Raw genomic sequence first — 23971 nt, forward strand, 5'->3', positions numbered from 1 at the left:
TGTGGGATTCTAATTGTAGCTGAGAAGAGTGCGTCGGTTGAATACACGCAACGTGGTTTGCAAAGTGGCTGCTACCGAACCAGAATCAGGACACAAACGTCGTATTGGTGCAATTGTCAATTTCACGAGCCTCGAGTGTTGATCCTGCAGGTGTCGGAATGCATGACTGCGGTGACCGGAACGTCGCGGCGTTAATGCTCGAATCGGTGCATTACATTGGTAGAACTTGGTTTCACTGGTTAGCTTCTAACCAGGCACTTTTAGACTTGTTGTGGCTTACTGGATTCAGTTGTGACATGCCTTAGAAAGCAATAAGAATCTCTTACAGCCATCCGCTGGCGTAATTAGGATTGCAGGTTAAGTTTAGAAATCGCGCTTTACAGACAGCCGAGTCTAGTCGACGGTGCGCCGATCATGGCCTAGGATTTTAACCAAAACCATTGCTCTGTTCAACAATTTGTGATCCAATGCCTTCCGCAGAGCTTAGTTGATTCTGGTTAGGAAATCAGCTCCTAAGTGATCAGAAAGGTAAGATTTTAAGTACTTCTGTCCACGACCTACGTATAATTTACACCGTTGTTAAGATAAGGGTGTCCAGGACAAAAATGCTTCACGCGCTGTGCGATCTGCTAATCCTTTGCTCCCCGCATTACTGCCTTCGCGGCCGCTTTGAGCATTCCTGTCTTGGTAGGCTTGAACTTGGTTGGATTCCAGGCGCTGCGGACCTTGGTCACCGTCCACGCTGTTGCAAACAAATGTCCCGCGGTGGATAAGGTATCGCCGGTCACTTCTCCTGCTTGTTCACCATATCTGAATCATGACCACACAACAAGGTGGTCAGCAAGCGACTCACCAGATGCTGAGTTCGGTATACGGTGGCCAGGAAGCCTGCTAATTGACAAAATATGTTTCACTTTCATTTGAAAAGGAACGCGCGATGCAAAAACCTGTGAGCAACAACGTCCTGCGTGAACATTTTAGTCTGCGCTGCGACATCGTAGCCCGCCGCTTCCAATGCATCAAACAGTTTCGCTGAGGACATCAATGACAATTGTTGATAACATCAGATTAAAGTAAACTCATGAGAACTAGAATGAGCATGAATCTCAAGCAAGTGACGAAAACACGCGAATTGATCGAATTGAAGTGATGACATTAACAGAAGCTCCTACACGTGTGGATCGTTCAGCATGAAGCATCTATTGTTGAAATCTTAAAACCATACCGAAAGCATCCATGGAGACGAGAGCCACTTCGCCGGGCAGTAATTGGAAAAACTTCTTGCCGATATCGGATCTTATCAGAGCACTCGAGAAAAAGCTCGCCGCTCTCACAAACCCCTCAAGTATGCTGTTCGCCACTGTTTCCGTAGCCATGGACATGTTTTTCACCCTGCAGCATAACCCAAGCGCTCGGCATACTCACATCTACTCGCCTAGAGAAAAAAGATCTTATGAATGTCGAATTGAACCAGAAGCCAACTTTCAACCAAATTTAATTTGAAACAGCAGGACTCGTGACTTCTCGAAATCTACCTCTTCAGGTTGACCAGGATTTGTGGGTTGATGGTGCTAGGGTTGGAAGTAGATCTGACGTGTTCCCTCATATATGAACTACCATTTTCGAGGCCTGCAACTGTCGAGTCTCGCAACCAAAAGATGCCCTTGATGAGACTACCAGTGCCCATCGCAAAGGCTTTGGCCAGGTCGCTATTGTAGTCGTCAACATTGGGAGCCATAATTCTCCAGTAATCTGAGCTTGAATCCTGCGTCAGTCAAGAAAATTTACACTACATGTTTCAGCAACGTCGTTGACGTTGAAACTGTGTAACAACAACATATGTTGAGAGGAAGAATAGTACCTGCTTCTCTTGTTTGTTATAGAGGACTTCGCTCCTTGAAGTGTTCAATGCATCGGGTATCTGGCTATGGCCATATCCAAAAGCGCCATCAAATTCGTCTCTCTCCTTGTTGCCCTGGACAAGCTTTGGGCTCAAAAACCGGCTGTACGTCTCCAGAATGTCATCCAACTCACGCAGCTGCTCTTCTTGTCCGTCCAATGGAAATGTGACGCCATAGCTCAAAACCTCTGGGCTCGCGCTACGAGCCGTCTCCGTGTCCATTTCATCGACTTTGCGTGGGAAGCGGATGGTGAAGTAGTAGTGGCTGGAATCCAGCTTCACGGCAGGCTCATCTTTCGTCAGTGGCCACCGCAGCTTGTCTCCTACTCTCACAAACGTCACGAGCCCGTTCCCTGCTTGCTCAATCAAGACTATCGAGAAGTCTCCATCGCCCAGGAGCGGGCTCTTCTGGTCGTCAACCAAGTGCACAACAGCGCCGCGGATCCTCACCAAGACTTCCTCCGAGGCTTCCGTCACCTCCGCATCAGCTGTAAAAGATGGCTCGGTCACGGGGGTCGTCTCCAATGCATTAAAATTGTAGGTCTTCGATGCGGTACGAAACAAAAACTCCGGTTCATCGTCATATCCCTCCTTGTAGCTCTTGTATCGATCAACATGATATGGCTCCTCTCCGTAATCGTCATACCCACTCGAGTAAGATGGCTGGTCGGCGTAATTGTTGAACCGCTCGTGAGCCGGCTCCAGCTCATATCGCTGGTGTTGATCATATGGTGCAAGATCTGCTAATGGACGACTCGAACTGTCTGAATACCCGGTTTTGTAGGCTGCATCGTAACCGTAATTAGAATCCAGAGACCTTTGGGGAGGCATCGACAAGGGATGGCTGCCGCCTGCATAAGGTTCCCCGTAACGCGTTGAATTGAACCCATAATCGTGTCTGTCTCCATCGTCGTAACCCGACGATCCATAGTTATAATTGTCTCGACCACCCTCAAAGGGATTGTTTCTGCTTAGCCAGTTCATCCTCGCCCTAATTGCTGGCGCACGCTAATCTCGCTAAGTCTCTCCTTCCTTGCCGACGAGTTACAAGAACTGTGACCCTAGAGGGAAGCTTCAGACCACACGACAGGCACCCAAATTGGCACAGTGATAGAGATCGAGAGAAAAGAGGAACTCAGTGAGTGTTGAATGATAATGGAGCTCAAGGAGTCACTAGACCTGAGTGTTCACCAAAAGGTCGAATGATTTGAGATGATCCGACCCAAAGCATTATCGAAAGGCGGTTTGCGAAAAGCATGTTATTTCTGTGACGAAGAAAATTTCGAGGCACTTGGCAGCCCAGGGTGGATTGCCATCAATTCGACAATTGGCACTGTGAAGAATTACGGTGCAGAATTACGCCGGCACCGGCATGATATGCTTCGATGAAGGACCTCAGACTGGTCACAGGGAATCGTCCCATGTGCTTCGATAAACTCAAATCATGCAATATTCCACCAACCTGGCCGATTTACACTATTTTCGGACATTAGTAAAAGTGAATAATTGATGCAGCCAGAAGATCAGTCACAGCATAGGAAACTGTGATAGATTTCAGTCATTTAAGGTTGACAAGGCCTTTCCGGATCAACAGTGAACGACATCTGCACCAATCGTTCAGATTCTCGGACGCCGACCGCTTTCATGGCACGGCACATTGACAAAACACTGACACGAAAGAAACAAATGACCACTGACACGAAGCGTTCCGAAACTGTTTCACGGTTTTCCGCCCTCTAATACATCGTTGCTGTTCCTGTTATTTCTCCAGAGCTGTGGAGAGTTACAGCACCATGGTACATTAACAAACCGCAGCGTCTCCAGCCTTCGCAGATGGACCAAGTGATTTCACTCGCAACGCATCGTTTCCGGCAGCGCCACTACAGTGCCGCTACATTTATTAAGCACAGACAAACCATCATCGTCAAGGGAATCAAACTTCAAGAGTGGGCCAAGTGGAGAGAACCAAGAATGCTTTATCTCTGACCAAGTCTCCTCTACTTCTTGTCCTGTCCGAACGCAACAATTCATTCTGCGAGATGGGCGGCGCAACCTCGCCGTAAACGACCATCTGCGACACATTGAGCACCCTCCGTTTGATGAGAAAGTGCAAAGGACTGGTGGCTGCGATGGTTAGGGGGCAACTCCAACACTTCAGACCACAGATTTGAAGCTCACAACCTCGCAATTATACAGACAAAAAGAGAGAAGCTTGGATTTATGGAAAATGAACAGCTTCAATGAGCACCGTCTAAGTGAAGCCCAGTTTAGATTATATTTTTTTCAAGAAGCGTGAATGGCTTCGAAAGTGTCTATCGAACAATTTATGCGTACAACATCGACCGATTCCTTGCTCGGGAAACAAGTCTACCCATTTCTTTTCGGATACGGCTACAAGTAAACATGTCGCAACGACATTCAATGCCCCCAAAAACAGAATTCAGCTTCTGATGGTTGCCTTCCTCGCTTGACCGCTCTTCGAGCGGCTCCCGTTGTCACAAAACGAGGGCGTCGCGGGGGCTGGTTAAATAGATGCTTTCCAACCACCCACAATGATGCACGAATTCCGGACTGCGCTCGACCATCAAATGATTGTCTGGAAGCCAATCCCTGTGTGTTTCGGTAGTACTTCCAAGGGCAGATCAAAGCCCAGTCGTGTGCAGGGTTAGTGTGGATTCAATGGAGTTGATTCCGAGTAAGGAGAAGGCCTGCTGAAGTGGTTGGCTAAAGTATTCCTCGCCATTTGCACGTCTCGCACAAAGGTTGTCCTTGCTTTCGCATACGGTGCATCTCGGGCTGCATACACAAAACGGACACGCCACTCATGAGCTGGTATCAAATAACATTGGACATCTAGCGTCTAATTCCAAAACAAAAATGGGTGCACCAGAGCAAACTGAGTTGCATAAAGCAGGACTGATTGGACCTAGAACAACAGCAAGGAAAGGAAAGGAGCTAGACTTACGTAATCGTTGTGCTCCTCGAAGCATGTTCATCCGCCTCTTCCAGCACAGATAGCCACCTAAAATGAGGACCATAAATCCAATGATAACCCCAATTACGATGCCCGACTTCTGCCTATGAGACATAGTATTGCAGGATCGCAGTCCAACGCCGCAAAGTCCATCGTTGTTAGCCAGACTGCAGCGACAATAAACTCTTTGGTAAGTACAAACTGAAGGTCAAGGCAAGAGTTACCAATAAGAGCAATTACTAGAAAGCATGGCTGTGTCATTACAAGCATGATGTGCTGGTCTAAAGGTAGGCATCTTCAAAAGACTTCGAAGCAACCCAATGAATGCTACTTACTTCAACACGCCACCACGGATGGGGAATGCTCCCAAGGCTGGCGGCACCTCTCCAACCAACTGATTGTCGTTTAGCAACCTAACACAAGCGCGGCCGAAGCATGAGTAGGGAACAGACATCCGGAATTATTAAAGATGTTAGAATATCCTGGTAGGCAAACATCCAATGCGTACAACGCAACAACATATTGAAGTGCTTTTATCTTTTTTGGCTGTGCTATTGAAGTATTTCACAGCAAAGAACCCCAAAAGCATGAACTAGCTCTTCAGCGGCCCGTGAGTTGGAAAATACTCACAATTCTTGAAGTTTGGGAAGCTGACCAAGACTTGCGGGTATAGATCCGTTCAGTCGGTTATATGAAAGGTCCCTGTAATCCAATATAATTTATCATTACAATTAGCATGACAATGCAGGGATGTAAGGACACATATTAGCCTAAAGCATGAGGTAACAATTCCTAGAGGTAGATATCATGATTCCAAGTTTGCAAACTAACAAGAGCGGCTAGTGTAATTCAGTGTCCACTCTTAGCTCATACTAAATTTGATGAAGTTGAGCGGTGAGGGGATGCAGGAAAATGTCTGTAAATAAAGTTGCAACGATCCGAAAAGAATACTGAGTATCGGCTCCATTCATACTCAGACTTGGTAGGAATCAGTATATTGATAAACTTACAATGTAACTAAAGAAGAGACGTGGCCGAGAGATTCAGGTATAACTCCAGTCAACACGTTGTTGCTCATATTTCTACACATTACCAAAATAAAAGCATCAGAAATAGACCAATTCCGGAATCATTCCCTTTTCAATAAAAACATTGCTTCACAAATACGACTCTGAAGCATACGAACTTGAGGTATCAACAACAACCATGAAACCAAATTGAGGCTCAACTCCTGGCTACTCACAATGATTGCAGTCGCTGCAGATTCACAATACTGTCGTCGATCCGACCCTTTAAACCCTGACTATCGAGAGCCCTGCAATTTTCCAATTCCATCAAATGAGAGTTTTCAGAGTCGAGAAATTCATGAAGCATACAAATGCAAGACTGAACTGGTGTACAGCGTATTTTTCCTAATACAAGTTTTGCAATCATGATGGGTCACTTACAGGCCAGTGATGAACCAGGTACCAACTGCGGCGTCGAATTCGCAGTTGACACCATACCAAGCATGCAATTGAGGAATGCAAGGGTCTCCATTCCATCCCACCCGTGAAGGAAGTTCCAAGCCCTGCTTCATGCTCTGAAGTGCCCACACTGTTGCAAGAGAAAGTCGAAGCCACGTTAGCCGCAAGCGCGTTGTGATTGCTCAACTAAATGGGTAAATGAACACTAGGATTGACTACAAATAAAATTCATCCTACCGTTGTCGCTGGAGGTGGGCTGTTCTCGAGGAATCAACTGGTAGACCTCAAATGCGTTAATGGAAATTTCGCCCGCCAAGGGCTCAAGTGAGATCGTCAGGGTCTTTCCTTCCACCAGCACAGTTTTGTTCAATACAAGGGCCGTCCGCACACCCCCGGCCATTTTCACAATGTCTACCACTTGAAATAGAGGCAACCCGTTCGCCATCACGTTGAATACTCGCTCATTAGGCGCTGTGACACTGTCCTCTATCTCTGCGAAGTGCAACCAGATGGAGTAGTTTTGATTGGGCAACACGGGGATGGTGTAGGAAAGCTTATTCTCGGGCCCAGTCGTGGTAGCAGACTGATATATGGCCTCAGGGTAAATATTGGGCGGATTGTTAAATTTGGAGATATTATATTTTGTGTGCAACGAGTTCACGGAGGATCCTGGAGTAAAAAGAGTGGTGTCTGTGGCCCAGTAACGATCACCACCCCAAGGGTCGGCTTGCAAACTTGAACCATACCCGGACTTCTCAGCTCCTGCAGTCACTCGCTTCACCGTTCTCATAATGAAATTGGATGAAGGTGTTCCCATGTTGTATGCATCATCATTGATCTGCAGTATTTCAATCGACGCAATGACTGGACTCCCATGTCCAGAACTGTGGAAACAAATTGTCGCTGCTCCATCGTTTATGTGTACTAGAGAATCTACGTACTCGTTGTCCACTACGGTGCTCCACCCCCGGGTCAGTGAATACACCAATGTCCCTTCCATAGATATCTCAAATTCGGGTTCCCGCCCACTATTGTCCTTAAAACCAAAGCTGAAATACATCCTGGAAAAAACCAAATAGAATCAGTGAATGTATTCACACAGATGTATTTCCAAACAAAGTATAATAATCATCAGCAACGTATTAGCACTTCCCATTACCTAGTTATAATGAAACCTAAACACCCCGAAATAGAAGGTTCTGAATCAAAATTTGTGAAAACTCCAGCGGCAAATTGCCTCAATGACAATGAAATGAACCAACGAAAACAAGAAAGATTCCGAGTAGCTATGCTAAAGGATGTATGCATTAAATATCTCACAATGTAAAAATAAGTACCTAATCAAATACTGGCCATTCGGGACGGATAAATTGTAACAGTTTTCAGATCCATCCGGCATCCCAAAGTAGCGGATGGTTTTCAGCTGTGAAGCTATCCGACTGACTGTCGTCAAGTTTCCTGAGCTGCCACCTGTGTAATTCATATCCTTTGACCATAGATATCCGGTTTCTGGGGAGTATGATTCAGAGTCCGACCCACAAGCAATACGCAACGCGAAAGGAGCTGCTGTCACGAGAAACATGATCAGATACTCCCTGAGATCTTTAGCAACTGACATCGAAACCATCGCAAGTATTGACACATGGAGTCAAATAGCAGCACCTTATTTATCTCATCGAGGAGGCTTCCTACACAACATTTTCACAAGAAATCCGGAAATACTACAGTAACAAATACTACAATTTTACGGGAGTACATTCAGCTATTCTGATTAGAATTCATTTTTAAAAAACTGAGCACATGTGCGAACGTTAGTGATTCTAACTACGTATTAAATGATACACACAATGTGTCACTACAACACGCCTCAATATTTCGAACGGGGCCGATGCATACGCACTTGTGCACAAGTTCTTGTGATCACTTTAAATGTAAGTCCGGAAAAATAAAACAAACTGTTATCGCACAGGAGCGATGAAGCATACGAGACCATACCTCCGTCTGCTGCAGACGTGAAGAGCACTTGAGAAGCACAGACAAGGGCGGCAATAAGGAGAACCGAACAAGCGCGACCCATTTTGTCACGAATGCAACTCGCAGATAATCTACTCGACTAGCCACAACTTTCAAGACAATGGAGCCCAGCAAAGAGAGTTCCAACACGTACAACTACTCCGACTCAACAACTATCTCTAGTCTCACATCCCCCGCGCAACTCCAATTCGCAATGCAGTTCACAGGAACAGCCTCATGCAAGATCGACTCTGCCATAGCGAATGCCCCACATTATGTCACTTGTTAGAGGCCCACAGTTTCCGCTACATCAATGCGTAATCGCCACACAGGGAGGATTGTGCACCGGAAACCAACAGACTGATGCGCCAGGTCCCTGGTTCTACCTCGTAGCAATTCCAAACACTACATTAAACCCCCTCATTCAGCTAGAAAAACAGAAACCCACTCAGGCATTGTCACACACTCGCTCCGCCAGATTTCATTTAGCATCGACAGCCGATCGGCTACATAAACCGTCCAGGTAAACACATTCACTCGCACACACACACAACCCACAGTTCTATGCTAATGTTCACACTGCGAGGGGGCTACAATAACAGCAATCCGTACAACACACCGCTTGTCACCACCAGACATGGATCGGACTCACAACGGCCACCACAAGCACCCCAGAATCGAACCCACTTGAATTCGGCCGCGCCGGGCCTCGAGAAGGTGATAATGGGTAACCCGTGCAGTTCTTCGGCGGAAGACTGACAACATGATTCACGGAAGTTTTTCCCCCACAACAGTGCGCCGAGGCGTCTCCGCAGCCGCCGGCCCACCGCTTGACTCCAAATCTAACTAGGGACTAGAAACTCACCCACCCCCTTCCGAGACAATAGGCCCGGCGCCACTTTTTAAGGGCGGGCCTTGGCTTTGAATGTGGCAATTCCGTGAACTTCGGGTTTTCGGTGACTGATTTTTTGTCCCGCATCCGTGACACCGTGGAAAACGCAACCCCCGGCGATCTGTCGTTACCCCATCCGCATTGAAGAGCTCTCTCGTTGTCGCTGCGAGGCTCTCACCATCGCGGCCTCGCATCGCGCCACATTCAGTACCCGGTAATTCAGGTCCCCGGAATGAAAACCTTCCATTGTGGGTGGCGCTGTCGATTAGACCTTCTAATTCAGTGTCGCAAGGGCTCGGATCCCCCCCCCCCCCCTCCGCATGGATTCCATCGCCTCCACCGCATCTGATTCTCGCCACCACTCGCTCGCGTTGCTTACTTGCCTTCCATTTCTTCGGCGCTTGTGAACCCCAGTTCCATCTACCCATTGAGGTTTGTAGATCTAGTGATGTTGTGGATGTGCTCGATGCAATAAAATCTAGCTATTTTGAAGACTATATGGCAACACCCGCATGGGCTCTGTCTGGATGGTAATGTAATACTTTGTTTTGTGTACTTCTCAAAATAAAAGTTATGTTGGTAATTTAAGGAATATCTGTGTCGGGGTTTTTCTTTGACTGTGATAATGAAGTGAATTTTAGGTGGGTGGTGTTTGAGTTTCCTTTTTTCTTATCAGGGATTTTTGTGTGGAGTGGTGAGTAATTTTGTTGATTTCTATACGTGGTTTGATTGAGGATGAAGGAGTGTAATGGGATATTGGAAAGTTTACAACGTTTGAAAAAAAATTGTGTGTGCTAATTTTAAGTTTTGCAAATTTCCATCTAACTTTAGAGGTTCAAAAAACTAGATATAAAGCATATAATAATCATATCACTAAAAATATATTTGTATTATTAATTATTGATTTTTAAATATTTTTTATCAATTGATTAATGAACATATGTGTGTGTGATATATATATATATATATATATATATATATATCTACATGCATATATGTTGAAAAATATATATATTTATATACATATATTATTTATTGAAATAGGATAATATCATTTTGGTATAATTCAAAACATGTTTGCTTGAAAAGAAAACATGTTTTGAATTATATACATGTATATGAATTATTATACATACATATATATATATATATATAAACATACATGTATAATTTAAGACCACGCAATACATACCAACTTTTAGACTTTGTTATATATACATACATATATATACATAAGAATAATTACAACTGATGCACCAAAATTTAATTCTGTAGAAAATCACCCACTTTGTTTTACTTTTTTTAGCTTTGAAATAATCCTCAGGTTCTTTATCAATGAGAGGGATCAAAGATGAGAATGATGCCAAAACACTGTTCACTAAGGACTAGAATAAATGGAAGTATTTCCACTCTGAGTTTTATTAGAAAAAGTAGCTGGGTGGTGGGAGAAGCAGAAAACAGAGCATGGAACATGACCAACAGCTAACCAGCACGAAGAAAATTTAGTTGGGAACCCTAAACTTCCATTGTATATTCTCATCTGTCAGAATCTGTTGCCGTAATTAGGTGGAGCAGATTTACCGAAGAACTTGCGAAACTTTATTATATAATTGGGTCACAAAGGTTTCATTAGAAGTCCTTACCGCTTGAGAAGTGGGTATATTTTCCTGCCGAGTGATGTATAAAGGGGCTATTCTCTGCTAGAGTTCAGACGCCAGAGTCTTGAATTTCACGTAGTTTTTGCATGCACCCCGAAGCCACGCAGGATGCCAGGCAGCTTCACAGCTCACGAGGACGCCTTCTTCATGGCACGCCTGGTTGCCGGGCATTACGACGGCGATCGAACATGGCGGGCACGATTGGATGTCTAGAGTTCCGGGAGAGCTTCAGTCCCCAAAGTCCCGCCGCAATCGGATCAGTTGGTGGAGTCCAGGTGAAGTAGAAGTAGACCGGTCGAGTTACCGGTTCTACTTCTTCTTCGTCTGTTTGGACCAGTGTCAAATTCTTCATCCGGGGCCACTATTGCTACAGTATTGCCTCGACGCTGCAGAGGAGCAGGCTCGAAGCCATTCCGTGTAACTGTTCGCATGTAGTCATCTTTGTTGAAGCAGATCCGTCTAGAATTCTGGTTCATTGTTAAGTGAGACCATGGTCTGCTATCTCTCAATCATTCGCCTTGTTCCTGATCATGGTTTAATGCTTTGTTAAAGGATGCGTGTTATGCTGCATTCACCAACTTCGGGTCAAAAGCACTTGGTGTGCACTAGGATACAGTTCTGCAGACGTCTATCTCAGTCCTAAGTTAGCAGTCACCATCGGATCTCGATCGGTTTTCGAGGGAGGAATTGGTCTACTTGTGAGCTCCAATGACCCAGAAAAGGATGTGTGCAGAGACTTGTGGGTTGTATCATCACATGCGTTTCTAGCGACACATAATTGTGGGGGAGCAATCCAGCTTTGATGAGACGTCCACTCTCGCTGTTAGGATGTAATGATTTCGACCTTGTGTGCTGACCGGCTTTACTCCCAGAGTACGAGGGGGTTTTCAGAGAATTGCTAGAATCAGTTTAGGAATATCGAGCATTAGAAGTGCTGCTGGAGACAAGCTAAACTGCCCTGCAGTAGATCAAGGCTACTCTGGTTTTGCGCGTTGTTTGCTGTTCCATCTATGGAATCGAATAAACTTTGCATTATTGTCACATGTAATGTAAAGCCCACGGATACGCAAGTCAATGGTTCATACCAATCGAGATTGAGTCCATCCAAGTCCCTCAGAGATATCCTTCTCCGTCACTTTAGGTGGGTTTCAATTTCTGTATTGGTCCCTAAACAAATCATATGCATCAGAAAGCTGTGACCAACAAACATTTGAATTCCGGCAATTCATGTCCAAACAAAATTGACATATTGCCATGAGACTGATTGATGCTGATCCAACTCAGAGTTCGATAACGATGGGAATGACGATTGTACCAAGACAAAATTACGCTTCACGTTGATGAAGACAGCAAATGGATGCAACCAACATACAGATCTAACCCCAAGCATTAAAATGTAGAAGCTAGTACTGTCAGGATGGCCTAATCTACAATGCTACTAAGTCTAGATTTCGCTGTTTCACTTATGCAGTGGAATCCACGATGCTCCCTCTTGTGACCATGTACTCACTTAAAATAAACTGATAGTTAGTTGAAAGCTTTTTCTGAAGCAGGTACTGAGAGGATCGCCATCAAGCGTGCCAGACATTCACCTTGCGACCATCACGCTCTTTCAGTTGGCACTGGTTCTGAGGAGAACCTCAAGCTGAAACACCAACATCGACCATACTTAAACAAAGAGCCCGAGAGAAATTGCTGAGTGTATTGATCTTTTGTTCTTCACAAACACACAAAGAGCAAACAATGCCCTTCATCGTCTTCTTCTTTCGCTTCACATTTCAACAGAATAGACCGTGGCTTTGGGTTCGAAGAATCCTGAATCAAAGTGAGATGGCTACATAGCTGTGGTTTGTTTTGTTTAGATTTGTTTTGTTTTATTTTATTTTTGAAGAATGTAACTTGTTTACAAGAGAGGAATGAATTAAATTCTCTTTCCTATATATATATATATATATATATTCTTTTATAATAATTTTTTTGAACTCAAAAAGTAATAGGGTCATATCTTGGGCATCAATTTATTTTAGCTGCTACTGAATATTGTTTCTGTATTATAGAAAATAATGGAGTGTAAAAACAATGTTATTATATATTTAATTATCCAGCAGTAGATTGAGGATTGAACTACATATTCTTTTCTTCTTTTGTCTTTTTATGTATTAATGATTGTTACTAGATTGAATATATATATATATATATATATACACATACACACATAAGTATTTCAAATGAATATAATTTATTATTTTGGGATGAATAAAACTTTAGAATGTTAGAGTGTTACAAATAATTGTTAATAAAATGATTTTTTTAAGTTCAAGGTTAAAAAACATAATTATTCTTTATGATATTGAATTTGCAAGTATAATTATTTTTAAATATAATTTATCAAAAAAATATTGAATTATTTATCTTTACAGTGGTAATTGTGTAATTATCAAAAAATATTTATTAGTACTATCATTGTTTGTACAAGAAGCATAAAAATAGCATTTTTGTTATTTTCAAGACACAGAAATTTAGAATATATATATATATATATATATATTTAAATGGCATTTCTAGTATATATATATATATATATATATATATATATTTATATATATATATTTTAAATGGCATTTCTAGTATATATATATATATATATATATATATATATTATTGGTATTATTATTTAAGCACATATAAATACATTGATTGGTTAGAATTTGGAAGATCTTTATTGATAAGCTTGCAAAAAATCTCAACATCTTAGTAGCCCCTAGTTAATTCACCATGTATATTGTGTTTGTATTTGACCATATTAAGTTTTTTTTTTTAATTTTATTTTAATAAAATAATTAAAAAAAAATCACATGTAATTTAGAATATTTCTATGATACATTTAAAATAAAATAAAATCTATAAACTAATATTTTAGGAACATTGGATTTAATATATAATTTTTAAGAGATTAACTCTAAGTAGTATTGCAAACCTTTTAAGATGACAATAACAATAAAGACTATTTGAAGAAAAAGTATTAGTGCCTTTATTTGGCTTTAGAGTAAAATAGTAACTTTTTCTACCTTTGAAACTATCAGATGGATTTCCAAATTAAATCTATTTGAATTTAAAATAAAAATTTCAAAAATTCAAATAATATAAAAGTAGATTTTTCAAGTAATAATGTAGTTGATAAAACAAAGATCGAAATGAACAATAGTTATTGTTTGTTTGTGTTATTTATATATATATATATATATATATATATATATATATATATATGTTTAAATATTTGATTTAATCTTATCATATAATATATTATAACATATCATATAACTTTAAAAAACTAATAATCTTAAATAGTGCTGAAACTAAAATATTATATAGTATTACAAGAATATTTTAAAGTTATAGTAGTAAAAAGGACCAAAAATTTAAATTTCGTTTTTTCAAAGTATTAAAATTTACAAATATAAAAATAAAAGAATAAAAATTCATAGGATTTATTTTATAAATATAATCCATAGTGATATTTCTTCTTTTAAAAATTTTTATTTTTTGCGATGAGTTTATATCTATGCAATATAATAATGTTATTAGATTCTTCGAAGTAAAAAAATGATTAAATATTGAAACAAAGATCTAATTTTTTTTAGAGCTATTTATAAGTATGTGTTAAGAATATAAGGTGAAAGAACTTAAAGAAAAAAATAAAATAATTTAAGATAATATATTAAAAATAAGAATAATTAAAAGATTTGGAAGAAGGTAATACTTGGATTATTCTAAAACTTTTATTGGCATCAATAAGGCGTCTTTGTCTCACTGCCACATGTATTGTATAATCTCTAGTTTCTACATGTTTTTAGAAGATATTATAAAATCTATGTAATATAATATAAAATTAAATAATATTTTATTAAAACTTTTATTGTACTAAGAAAGATTTGAGGTGGTTATAATAACTATAGAAGTTTCAAAGAGACTATAAAGGTATTTGAGAGCTTTTAGACAACTATAAAAACTTATATAGTGATTTAAAAGGTTCTAAGGATTTTTAAACATTTACAAAGTGGTTTAAGATTCCAAAAGTTTTTAAACTATTTTTTATTTTTATTGAAGGTACTTTATATATGTTTGTAAAACCACCTCTTATTTTAGCATAAGAATCCACAAAGAACTTCAATAATATGGTTTTTTTTAGTTTTAAAATTTATTTTTATTATTATCATTATTTTAATATTATTATAATATATGCAATCCTTTTATTTCAACTCAATAGATGTTTTGATTCATTCAACCAACAACAAAACTAAAATTTTGAAAATTTTGAAAAGTAAATTTTAAACTTATTCTTGTAAGTTGATTAAAATTTATTTTTTTTAAAAAAAAAGTCTTATATTCCAAGTTTAATGTTATTAACTTATAATAGTATAATTAAGGCTTAAGTATCTTCTTGAAGAGTTTTATACCAAAAATATTTAAGATCACTTCATACTATGGCAATCTGACAAAGCAAATGTTGAAAAATTAAACTTGAAATTAGGCAAAAGACCAATGTAGAAGTCAATTAAATTATAATAAATATGACTACTTGTCAATTTTAAAATATTTTAATAAAAAAAAAATACATATTTGCTAAATTAGAAAACTTATTTCTATTCCTATCTAATCCAATTTCTTTTTGAGAAGACAACTCTTTGGTGCCAAAACTACTATAAAATACTTCTATGTCAATCCTTTCAACCAAAATATTTTTTAGCCATTTGTCTCTAGTGTGAAGGCCAAGAGGTCAATTTTATTTCTTTCTATAGATCATATTAATAAAATCTTTTGTCTACTTGGCAATTTGCCATAGTATAAATTAGTTGTCATATCAAGGTTACATCTAATGCTAAAAAAATCATATTTAATCTTAATAACATCTATGTGCTAAAAAAAAAAAAAATCAACAAAAAAAACTTATGTTTGAGGTCTTGATATTCTATGAAGATCCTTCAATTTGACAATCTAATATTCTAATGATAAGACTTGATTACAAAGAAAAAATTATTATTATTATTATTATTATTTTTAATTATGAATATTTTATGAGTTTTATTATTAAAAATAACTTTATTAATGTTATTTATATAATATAATCTTTTATTTTTTTATCTTTTAAAATTTTATTGGCATATTAGTCCTAACTTGTTGAAGAAAATCTTATACAAAGGATTTTAGAACTTTTAACACAAGAAATATTTTTAAATTTTTTCTTAATAGACTTGCAACTCTTTCTTCACTTCTTTAGATCATGTTACGTCTTGCAAAAGATCTTAAGATTAGATATAAAATGACCAAATTCTTTTTTTTCCTCCTTGAATATATGCATTTATTTTGTTTCTTTAAGAAGAATTTAGAGCTCTTTTTTTGTTTTCATGAATTTTAATCAAATTATAGAGTTCTTCTCATGGCATTTTACTCTCTTGAGATCCAAGTAGCAATGAATCTCTCTTGATGTGCCAATCATGTAAGAATATTTAAATCAATTGGAATAAAAGATGAAAAATCAAATAACTTGAAGGAGTATTATGAGATTAAATCTTTAATATATGTTTTTGAAATTAATCCTTTATCAACCTCTAATTCTTTCTTTGCTTGTGCTCACCATCCAATTTCTATTAAGTTACTTATTTCTTGGTCAAGGACCTCTCTCTTAGGTATAATCCTATTAAAAAATGAGTCTAATTCCTTAATATCATCCATCTTCTTATTCTCTCTTCATTCCTTCCATAGGCTACCATATTGTTTCAAGTACCCTATCTTTGCTCTTTGCTACCATATGGCCATCAAGTACCACTATATTACCCACTTTTATCATGTTCTTTTTATATTTTATTTTATTGAGCATCTTTGCGACTACTACCATTACATTGTCTCTTCTCCTAAATATTTTTTTATTGTTTCAAAATATAAGATGCTACCAATAATTCCTGTGAAATTCATTAAATATGAATTATAGAAATGAATACTAGCTACAATTTTATTCAAAATTCTAATATTCTCATGCCTTGCAAATATTTAATATTACATTTAAAAAACTTATGCGTGTTTAAGCAGCACAAAAAGTTTGTATGTAAAATATTTTGTATTGAAGTGAATCTTTTCTATTATGTCAAAACAGCAACAAAAGATAATACTAGAATTCATAATGAAGTTTATGATAAACGGAACAGTAGAAATATGCTGTATGCATTCCTCTTTCTTTTGAAACTAGTTATAAGCAGATTATAGTGATGAAACATAGCACATTCTAACTATCCAATATGAAGTGTACTTCTAAAATGAGACTTCTTCCAACATATAGAACTACTTCCAAGTGAATTCCATTCTTATCTCCAGAACCATCTTTTACACAGTACATCACAAGGCACAATTCAGACGGCTACTGCATTTTATTATCAACAGAAACCAAATTGGATTCTTCGATTACGGCTGAGAAGATCAGAGTAATGATTTCATCTTTCCCAGGAACGGAAAATTACTTCGTCGTACAAAAATGTGAATTATTAGCAAAGAATCCTCAAAGCATGCACACAGTCGATTTTGCAGGGTTTACTTCGGAAAAGAATTCTCCCGAAAATAGTTTACAAAATCTGGTGATGGGTAGCCACTTTGTGCGAGAATCTATGTCAATGCATGTGCCATAGATGTACAAAGATTGTACATAGCTTCTTCTCCCTCAAACATGATAACAAAATATCAAGCATTAATACAATCATTCTTGCTTCATACCAGATCTTCTGGACTACGACATCTCAATACTTTGTACTAAATTTGTAAGCCCACCAATCTTCGATGAGACAAATCACCTTAAACCGTCGTCCGACCTGCATGCACAAACGACTTTCAATCGTTCCGTTCACAAACAGCATCTGTCTCAACTTGTGAAAAGAGTGAAGTACAGGAGAGAGATGACTGACCTAGATGAAACAAAAATCTGCTTGATGTTCGCCCAATTACCATCCGGTTGCGAAGGTTCCAGAACCAAATAAATTACGAAGGCGATGTATAGAACAGAGATCACTACGAATACCAAAATTGAAAATACAGACGAGAAGGTACTGCCGAATACAAACGCAAACCACAAGTCCATGTTAATTGCCATCACTAAGAGTGCGATGATCCAAGCTACCACCTGCAATCATAACCACCTACATGTTAAATTCGAGACAAGTGAATATCCGCTCAACTAAGCATGCACCACTAAGATCGAGCATGCCAAGACAAGTGCTGGTAGTTTGATGCTGCGAAAGAGAACATATGCTGTACAACAAATTCAAGTTGGAGCCAATCAACCAATTCGACTATTCATGCTCAACACGGAAATAGCAGCTGCAGTTCATAACAAATGCTAACAAAAGTAATCAGTGTCCAAGTATCCAAGTCAAAAGGTACCTTGGTAGTTTTGCTGATAACGAACACACCCATAATTCTTGCGTTGGAAACCAAACATAATAATGGGAGGAGGGCAAATGGCAGCTGAACGGATTGCAGCACATTTAGCCATTCGCTTAGATTATCCAGCTCGTTCTGTGAGCTATCGAAGGCAAGAGCTACAATGACAGTCGGAACAATAGCGACAGATCGTGTAACTAACACTCGAATCCACTTCTTCACGCGCAAGTTGAGGAAGCCAGCCATAACGAATTGACCTGCCACACAAAGAAGGCCTATGAATTCCACGTATTCTGAGACACCTCTAATCCGAGTTGTTATTCCGATTGGCAGTGGTACATCTTTGATGATGATGATAGAATTTCCACAGCAATAAGACCACGTAAACCTTTCGAGTATTGGGCATGTGATTGAACCACTTGTGACTAATTCGAGTTATATAACAACTCCAGAGAAAACTAACTTCGGATGTCATACATAAATCCAGAGCGCAGCCACAATGTTAATAACAGCTCATTACTGACTGGTCTATAGTTTTCGGCACAGGAAGTAAAATTCGATTGCTTACCAGTATATGTGCCTGTCATAGTACTGCTCTGACCAGCAGCTAGCAACCCAATTGCCCAGATGTAGAGAATTGGGAACATACCACCACCATATCTCTCTTGGAGGTACTCTCCAGCATTTGCAAGGCCAATGATTTCCGCTTCTTCCTTCCCGTAGAAAGCCTTCGCGAAAATGGCCATGACGCAAAGGTTGATCAAGAAGGAAACAAAAAGAGCAAATGCCGACTCTATGTTGTAATATCTGAGAGCTTCACGCACGCGACTTTTCTTGGAGGTGTCTATGTCGCGAGATTGGACAAGAGCAGAATGCAGAAATATGTTGTGTGGCATGATGACAGCACCGACAATTCCAACAGCTTTATCCACTGCCGAACTGGGGACAGTCGGAAAAATAAGTCCTGCAAGGCAACCGCCCGGGTGTCAGCACATCCAACACGGGTGATATTCGATAATAGTACGAATGACAGTAAGTAGCTAAGACTAGAAGGATATAAATTAGAAATTAGCACAGTTGAGGAACGATGATAGCGTACCAGTGGCAACAGCTTTGACATTTGGATTGGTCTCACCAAACATCCAGGCAAATGAAAGTCCCATTATCCCAATGAATATACAGAATAAAAGCTCCAGTTTTCTAACGCCATAGTTCTCCAAAAACAGAAACAGGAACCTGGGAAGACCCTCAAAAATTAACCTTCGCCCTTTCATGAAATTGCCAGAACATAACCGAATCGGCAAACGACATGCTAACAAATATGCTAACTAACTTGTTCAATAAACGGGTTCCATACATGTGCCTACACCACTACATTCACTTCTATTAGTTGATAATTAGAAGAACTAGTTTTAGTAACCGATAAATTTACACCAAACGTAACGAGTGCGCGATTAAAAAATTGGAAAACATAACCATACCCATCAATACCAGTTATCAGCACACCAGCCCACAAGGGAATCACGCCGTTTGAAAGGATCCTGAAGGCAATAGCGCTTCCGATGACTTGTTGAACATCAGCTCCGATAATAGCAAGCTCTGTCAAGACCCAAAGAACCATACGGGCCCAAAAGGGATATTCTTCTCTACAGAGCTCAGCCAAGTGACAACCTGTCGCAACTCCAAGCCTCGCAGCAAGTTTTTGGATGAGAAATCCCATAATCGTAGCCCACATCAATAACCACAGAAGGGCGTATCCTGCCGTTGCCCCTGATTGAAGGTCACTCTCAATGTTTCCAGGGTCAAGGTATGCAATGCTCATTAAAAATCCAGGTCCGGCAAACATCCATAGCTTTCGCCATGAAAATTTTGGTAGAAAGTCTAAATCTCCTCCTTCTTCATCAGTATCCAGCTCATCACCAAAATGGACTTTGACTTGTTCCGATTTTTCATACGCCCTATCCTCATCATCATCATTTCTTCTAAATGCTCCTGAGGTGTTGTTGCCGATTCCATTCGAATTTCTAGGACGCAGAAGAGGCTCAGTGTTCGTTGTCATGACTGGCGACACACACTCCAACTTTGGTCCTCGGCGTGAGATTCTAAGTCTCGTCAAACCTTCACACCAGCTCTAAAGCAATGCTTTTTATCTATCCCCATAAAACCTCGTTTCAATTTGCAGAGTCTTAAAGCTTTACTTGAGACGATGATCCTTACAGTTGGCTAATTCAACCCGACAGTTCCTCTCCATTCACAAGTGATAATGAAACGACGAGAGAAAATTCTTCCCAATCTCACAACATCACGCACATTCTACACCACAAGAAACGCTAATCCTTTGCTAATACCTGCAACCAACATGAATTGAAATCAATACGCACAGTAATGCAAGCATGAAGGTAAAAATAACAAAGTGACTTGAAAAATTATCAAATAGCTGACACAGTGGAACACAGTAGATGAGCAAGAAAAGTCCACATGCGGGCTACTTTTCATAAGAAATCCGCTTATCACATACGTCAATGGACCCACGTACGAAAATTCTCTACACCTCTGAAGATTCACAGCAACAGCAATGGGTGGCAAACTCGCAAAACAGACTCCGTTCCCGACTGAACACTACAGAAATATGTAACAAAGCTCGAGAGATTAAAAGCTGAAAGACAAGAGCTCACTCGTTCTAGGAGCTATTACTTCTCAAATCGGTTACCAGCTATTAACTACTGGCAATGAGCATTTGAAAATAACTTCGCGTGCAAAGAGACTTTAGTCGAAGGGGTTCAAATTGATTCAATCATTGGTGCATCAAAAGAACCACCTGTCTAGAACTCATACATATTTGTCCACACCTACATTAATTATTCGAGAATGTAAATCTCAGGTTCTACGACAATGCATGAGGTCTTCAATTAAAACAATCGGTCTCGCACGATTATTGCAGGACTCATTTTTGTTCATTTCAACCGAAACCCACAGTTAGGAAGCGAATTAGTCCGACAAGACAGGCGCAGAAATCAAATCACATAATCTCGTCACATACAAGAAAGGCAGAACAGATGGTATCCGCGATCCCTACAGCAGACGAGAAGACATTTTGGCGGAAGAACAATGCCTTCAACCTTCCTTTGAATTCAAAGCCCTCGATACACATTCTCCATTCCTACTGTGCGCAGGAAGGTACTTATCGTATACAAAAGGCCCAAAAAAGTAACAAACCATAACACACGTAAGCGTTCCTGGACAGCTCCCGAATGGCCCGCAAACACGTTACGCATGTCGACATCGCCCTATACTGTGCGTCTCCCTAATCTAAATTTAGACGATTTTCCGCTAATGAACTTACTCAAAGCCACAATTTACAGTAGCAATCAGGGATATCAATTTATACTCTCGCGAGATGAGCCAGGTCATTCAAACACAAATAGCAGGTGATCATCGGAAATCCAAATCATTTCAAGTCCTTATCATTCCCCAATTAGAGGTCAAAACAAACCGCTTGCAACATACAAAATAAAGAAACATTGCAGAAATGAATGACCGGCACGCTCTGTGATGCTCGATCCCTCATCAAGAAAAGTGTCGAAACCTCGACAGTACACTGATCGGCTGCTCCCAAGTTTCGTCAATGATTCAACGACTACCCCACGAAACAACAGCGTCTCTCCAGCACCGCATTGTCAACCCAGCTATCCAAGACGCCACACCTCAAATCACTTCACTCTCCCGCTCACTATCTCACCAAATCTCGATCACCTGCCCTACAAATACAGAATCGCCTCCTCCTCCTCCTCCTAAACGAACCAAAACGCTAGCCCAAATTAACACTTCTTATTATATTTCCATGTATACATTTCCACGACACTCAACCTCATCTCAATCCATAATTAGCGAGCTCCCGACACGCAACACCAGAGTCAAACACTGCAGCGTACATGACATCGTGCTCACAATCACCACCGTCGGAAGCCCAGCGAATTGTACACACACCGCAACCAGTGGTCAAGACAACAAGATTTTGCAGTGAGCAAGGATCGCAACTCTACACCGAATTCGAATACTTCAACTACTACTATCTAGGCATCGACCAGGTAGAGCACATCCGACGAGAGTATCGTGACGACGACGACGACGACGAACATTCTCTGTAGATTCTATACCCGCCTGAGATCCGGTCCCCTATCACCGTTCGATGTCTCCCAAAGGCCACCGTGGCGAGTCCCCCACGTGGAGGATGTGGGACCCTTTGCCAATGTCGACGTGGCCATGGCCTTACAGTACTGGGTCTGGAGCCTCTCATATACTAGATTTCGGCCTTGTGTTGGAGTGTGTCGTAGTCTGTTCCAGCTTATCCCACAAGACACTTCCTTAGAAATAACGTTCGAAGTTGGAAATGTCTGACCTTCTATCTTATACATTAAAAAAAAAAAAAACAAAACAAAACAAAATGTGAAAATGGAAGAGTAATTGTTGTCGTCTTCCAAGGTTTTTGCAACGAAACGATTGAATATGTGTGTGCGGGTGTGAATAGTGCTGTGTCGGCCAAATTATGCGGGAGAAAAGGTAAGCGGATTCCGCATGGATGGAGTGGATTCTTAAATAGAAACTGGTGAAATGAACTGGGCAGTGAATGGGCGGAAATCAATAGCATCTGCCCATGCAAAACTTGTTTTTGCGGTGTGTCAGTGTCAGGGGGATCAGGAATATCCCTGTTCACAACAGATTAGGGTAATAACCATGAGACGTGTTCAAGGTGATGATGTTTAATGATACTTTTCTTTTCTACGACCAAATTAAATAGGGTTCACTGTTGACACCATGTGCAAAACAATAATGCCTTTTTGTTCGGTGGAAAGTCACCCTCTCTTTGACTCTTCATGCGATAGGGATGCACAACGCCAAAGCTCGCAATCTTGTTCCGAGGTTCGAATGGTTTGCGGAGAGCCACACACACACTTGGTTCTCGGACCGAACACGACATCTGAGCTGAGGGTTATTTTCTGGGCTTTTTCTAAACAATTTGCCAGCAGATCCTGCAAAAAACACATTTCAGAAAAAGATAAAAAGTCCAGATTTTGGGTCGACGATGACCTTAAGCAATCAAAGGATACGTACAGAAGATGGCAAGGAGTTTGAAGTTTTTGTTCTGAGGTTTTAAGCTTGTTGCACACTGAGGCAAATGATAAATCTTTTGTTATTCCCATAAGAAAAACAAACACACACAGGAAGCTATGAAATGCAATATTATTGTGCATTCTTCATGTGTAGGAAGAAACATGCTGTTGAAGATTAGTCGAGTGAAAGACATTTAATTAGCATTCGTGTGCAAGTTGATTTGGAAATTTTCCTACACAAAAGTTAAAACAAACAGTTGGTTTCCACATTTTTGATGTGAAAACCGAATTATTAATCTTCAATAAAAGTGAGTACTTACAGAGTGTATAGGAGTAGCTATGCAGTATTTTACATGATTACATATGTAAGAGGTAAAGAATGTGCATCAGAAAATATTCCAAGAAAAACAAAGTGGACCAATAGCTAACTAATAAATTACAAAGTTGTTGACATATAAATGTTAATCTTTTAATATCAAAATATACTTACTTTAATAAAATTTGTCTTATTTGCTTTATATATATATATATA

General features: G+C 39.8%; 3 protein-coding genes and 1 long non-coding RNA gene across 15 annotated transcripts; 1 reads left to right on the forward strand and 3 right to left on the reverse strand.

Annotated features, from left to right (window-relative positions):
* Positions 1 to 301: 301 nt before the first annotated feature.
* LOC112275805 (senescence/dehydration-associated protein At4g35985, chloroplastic) lies at positions 302 to 3240 on the reverse strand. Its single transcript, XM_024506462.3, has 5 exons — positions 1862 to 3240; positions 1536 to 1765; positions 1226 to 1392; positions 948 to 1032; positions 302 to 810 (listed from the first exon to the last, which is right to left on the reverse strand). The coding sequence occupies exons 1-5, from the start codon at positions 2882 to 2884 to the stop codon at positions 630 to 632; spliced, it is 1686 nt and encodes a 561-aa protein (XP_024362230.1). The 5' UTR covers positions 2885 to 3240; the 3' UTR covers positions 302 to 629.
* Positions 3241 to 4117: 877 nt separating this feature from the next.
* On the reverse strand, positions 4118 to 9230 carry LOC112275795 (receptor-like protein 4). Of its 2 annotated transcripts, none has more exons than XM_024506449.3 (10): positions 8336 to 9230; positions 7678 to 7903; positions 6578 to 7401; positions 6323 to 6470; positions 6118 to 6189; positions 5885 to 5956; positions 5505 to 5576; positions 5210 to 5287; positions 4866 to 5041; positions 4118 to 4696 (listed from the first exon to the last, which is right to left on the reverse strand). In XM_024506449.3, exons 1-10 carry the CDS (start codon positions 8415 to 8417, stop codon positions 4566 to 4568), a joined length of 1881 nt encoding a protein of 626 aa, XP_024362217.1. In that variant the 5' UTR covers positions 8418 to 9230; the 3' UTR covers positions 4118 to 4565. The 2 variants fall into 2 exon arrangements, with proteins under 2 accessions (XP_024362217.1, XP_024362211.1); XM_024506443.2 differs by having other exon boundaries at positions 7678 to 7906; positions 8336 to 8941.
* A 1673-nt stretch (positions 9231 to 10903) lies between these two features.
* LOC149989809 (uncharacterized) lies at positions 10904 to 12667 on the forward strand. The gene is made up of 2 exons (XR_016501859.1): positions 10904 to 12044; positions 12457 to 12667. It is a non-coding gene; the product is annotated as an uncharacterized LOC149989809 (long non-coding RNA).
* A 4807-nt stretch (positions 12668 to 17474) lies between these two features.
* LOC112278401 (metal transporter Nramp4) lies at positions 17475 to 22415 on the reverse strand. 11 transcript variants are annotated; one of them, XM_024511835.3, is made up of 7 exons: positions 22261 to 22415; positions 19810 to 20676; positions 19428 to 19564; positions 18897 to 19292; positions 18329 to 18585; positions 17854 to 18068; positions 17475 to 17760 (listed from the first exon to the last, which is right to left on the reverse strand). In XM_024511835.3, exons 2-7 carry the CDS (start codon positions 20385 to 20387, stop codon positions 17739 to 17741), a joined length of 1605 nt encoding a protein of 534 aa, XP_024367603.1. In that variant the 5' UTR covers positions 20388 to 20676; positions 22261 to 22415; the 3' UTR covers positions 17475 to 17738. The 11 variants fall into 11 exon arrangements, with proteins under 11 accessions (XP_024367603.1, XP_090104531.1, XP_090104530.1 ...); XM_090248405.1 differs by having other exon boundaries at positions 22277 to 22407; XM_090248404.1 differs by having other exon boundaries at positions 21867 to 22401.
* Between the last annotated feature and the right edge of the window lie 1556 nt (positions 22416 to 23971).

This window comes from Physcomitrium patens, chromosome 2 (assembly GCF_059467195.1).
Source record: "Physcomitrium patens ecotype Gransden chromosome 2, ASM5946719v1, whole genome shotgun sequence".
NCBI lineage: Eukaryota > Viridiplantae > Streptophyta > Bryopsida > Funariales > Funariaceae > Physcomitrium > Physcomitrium patens.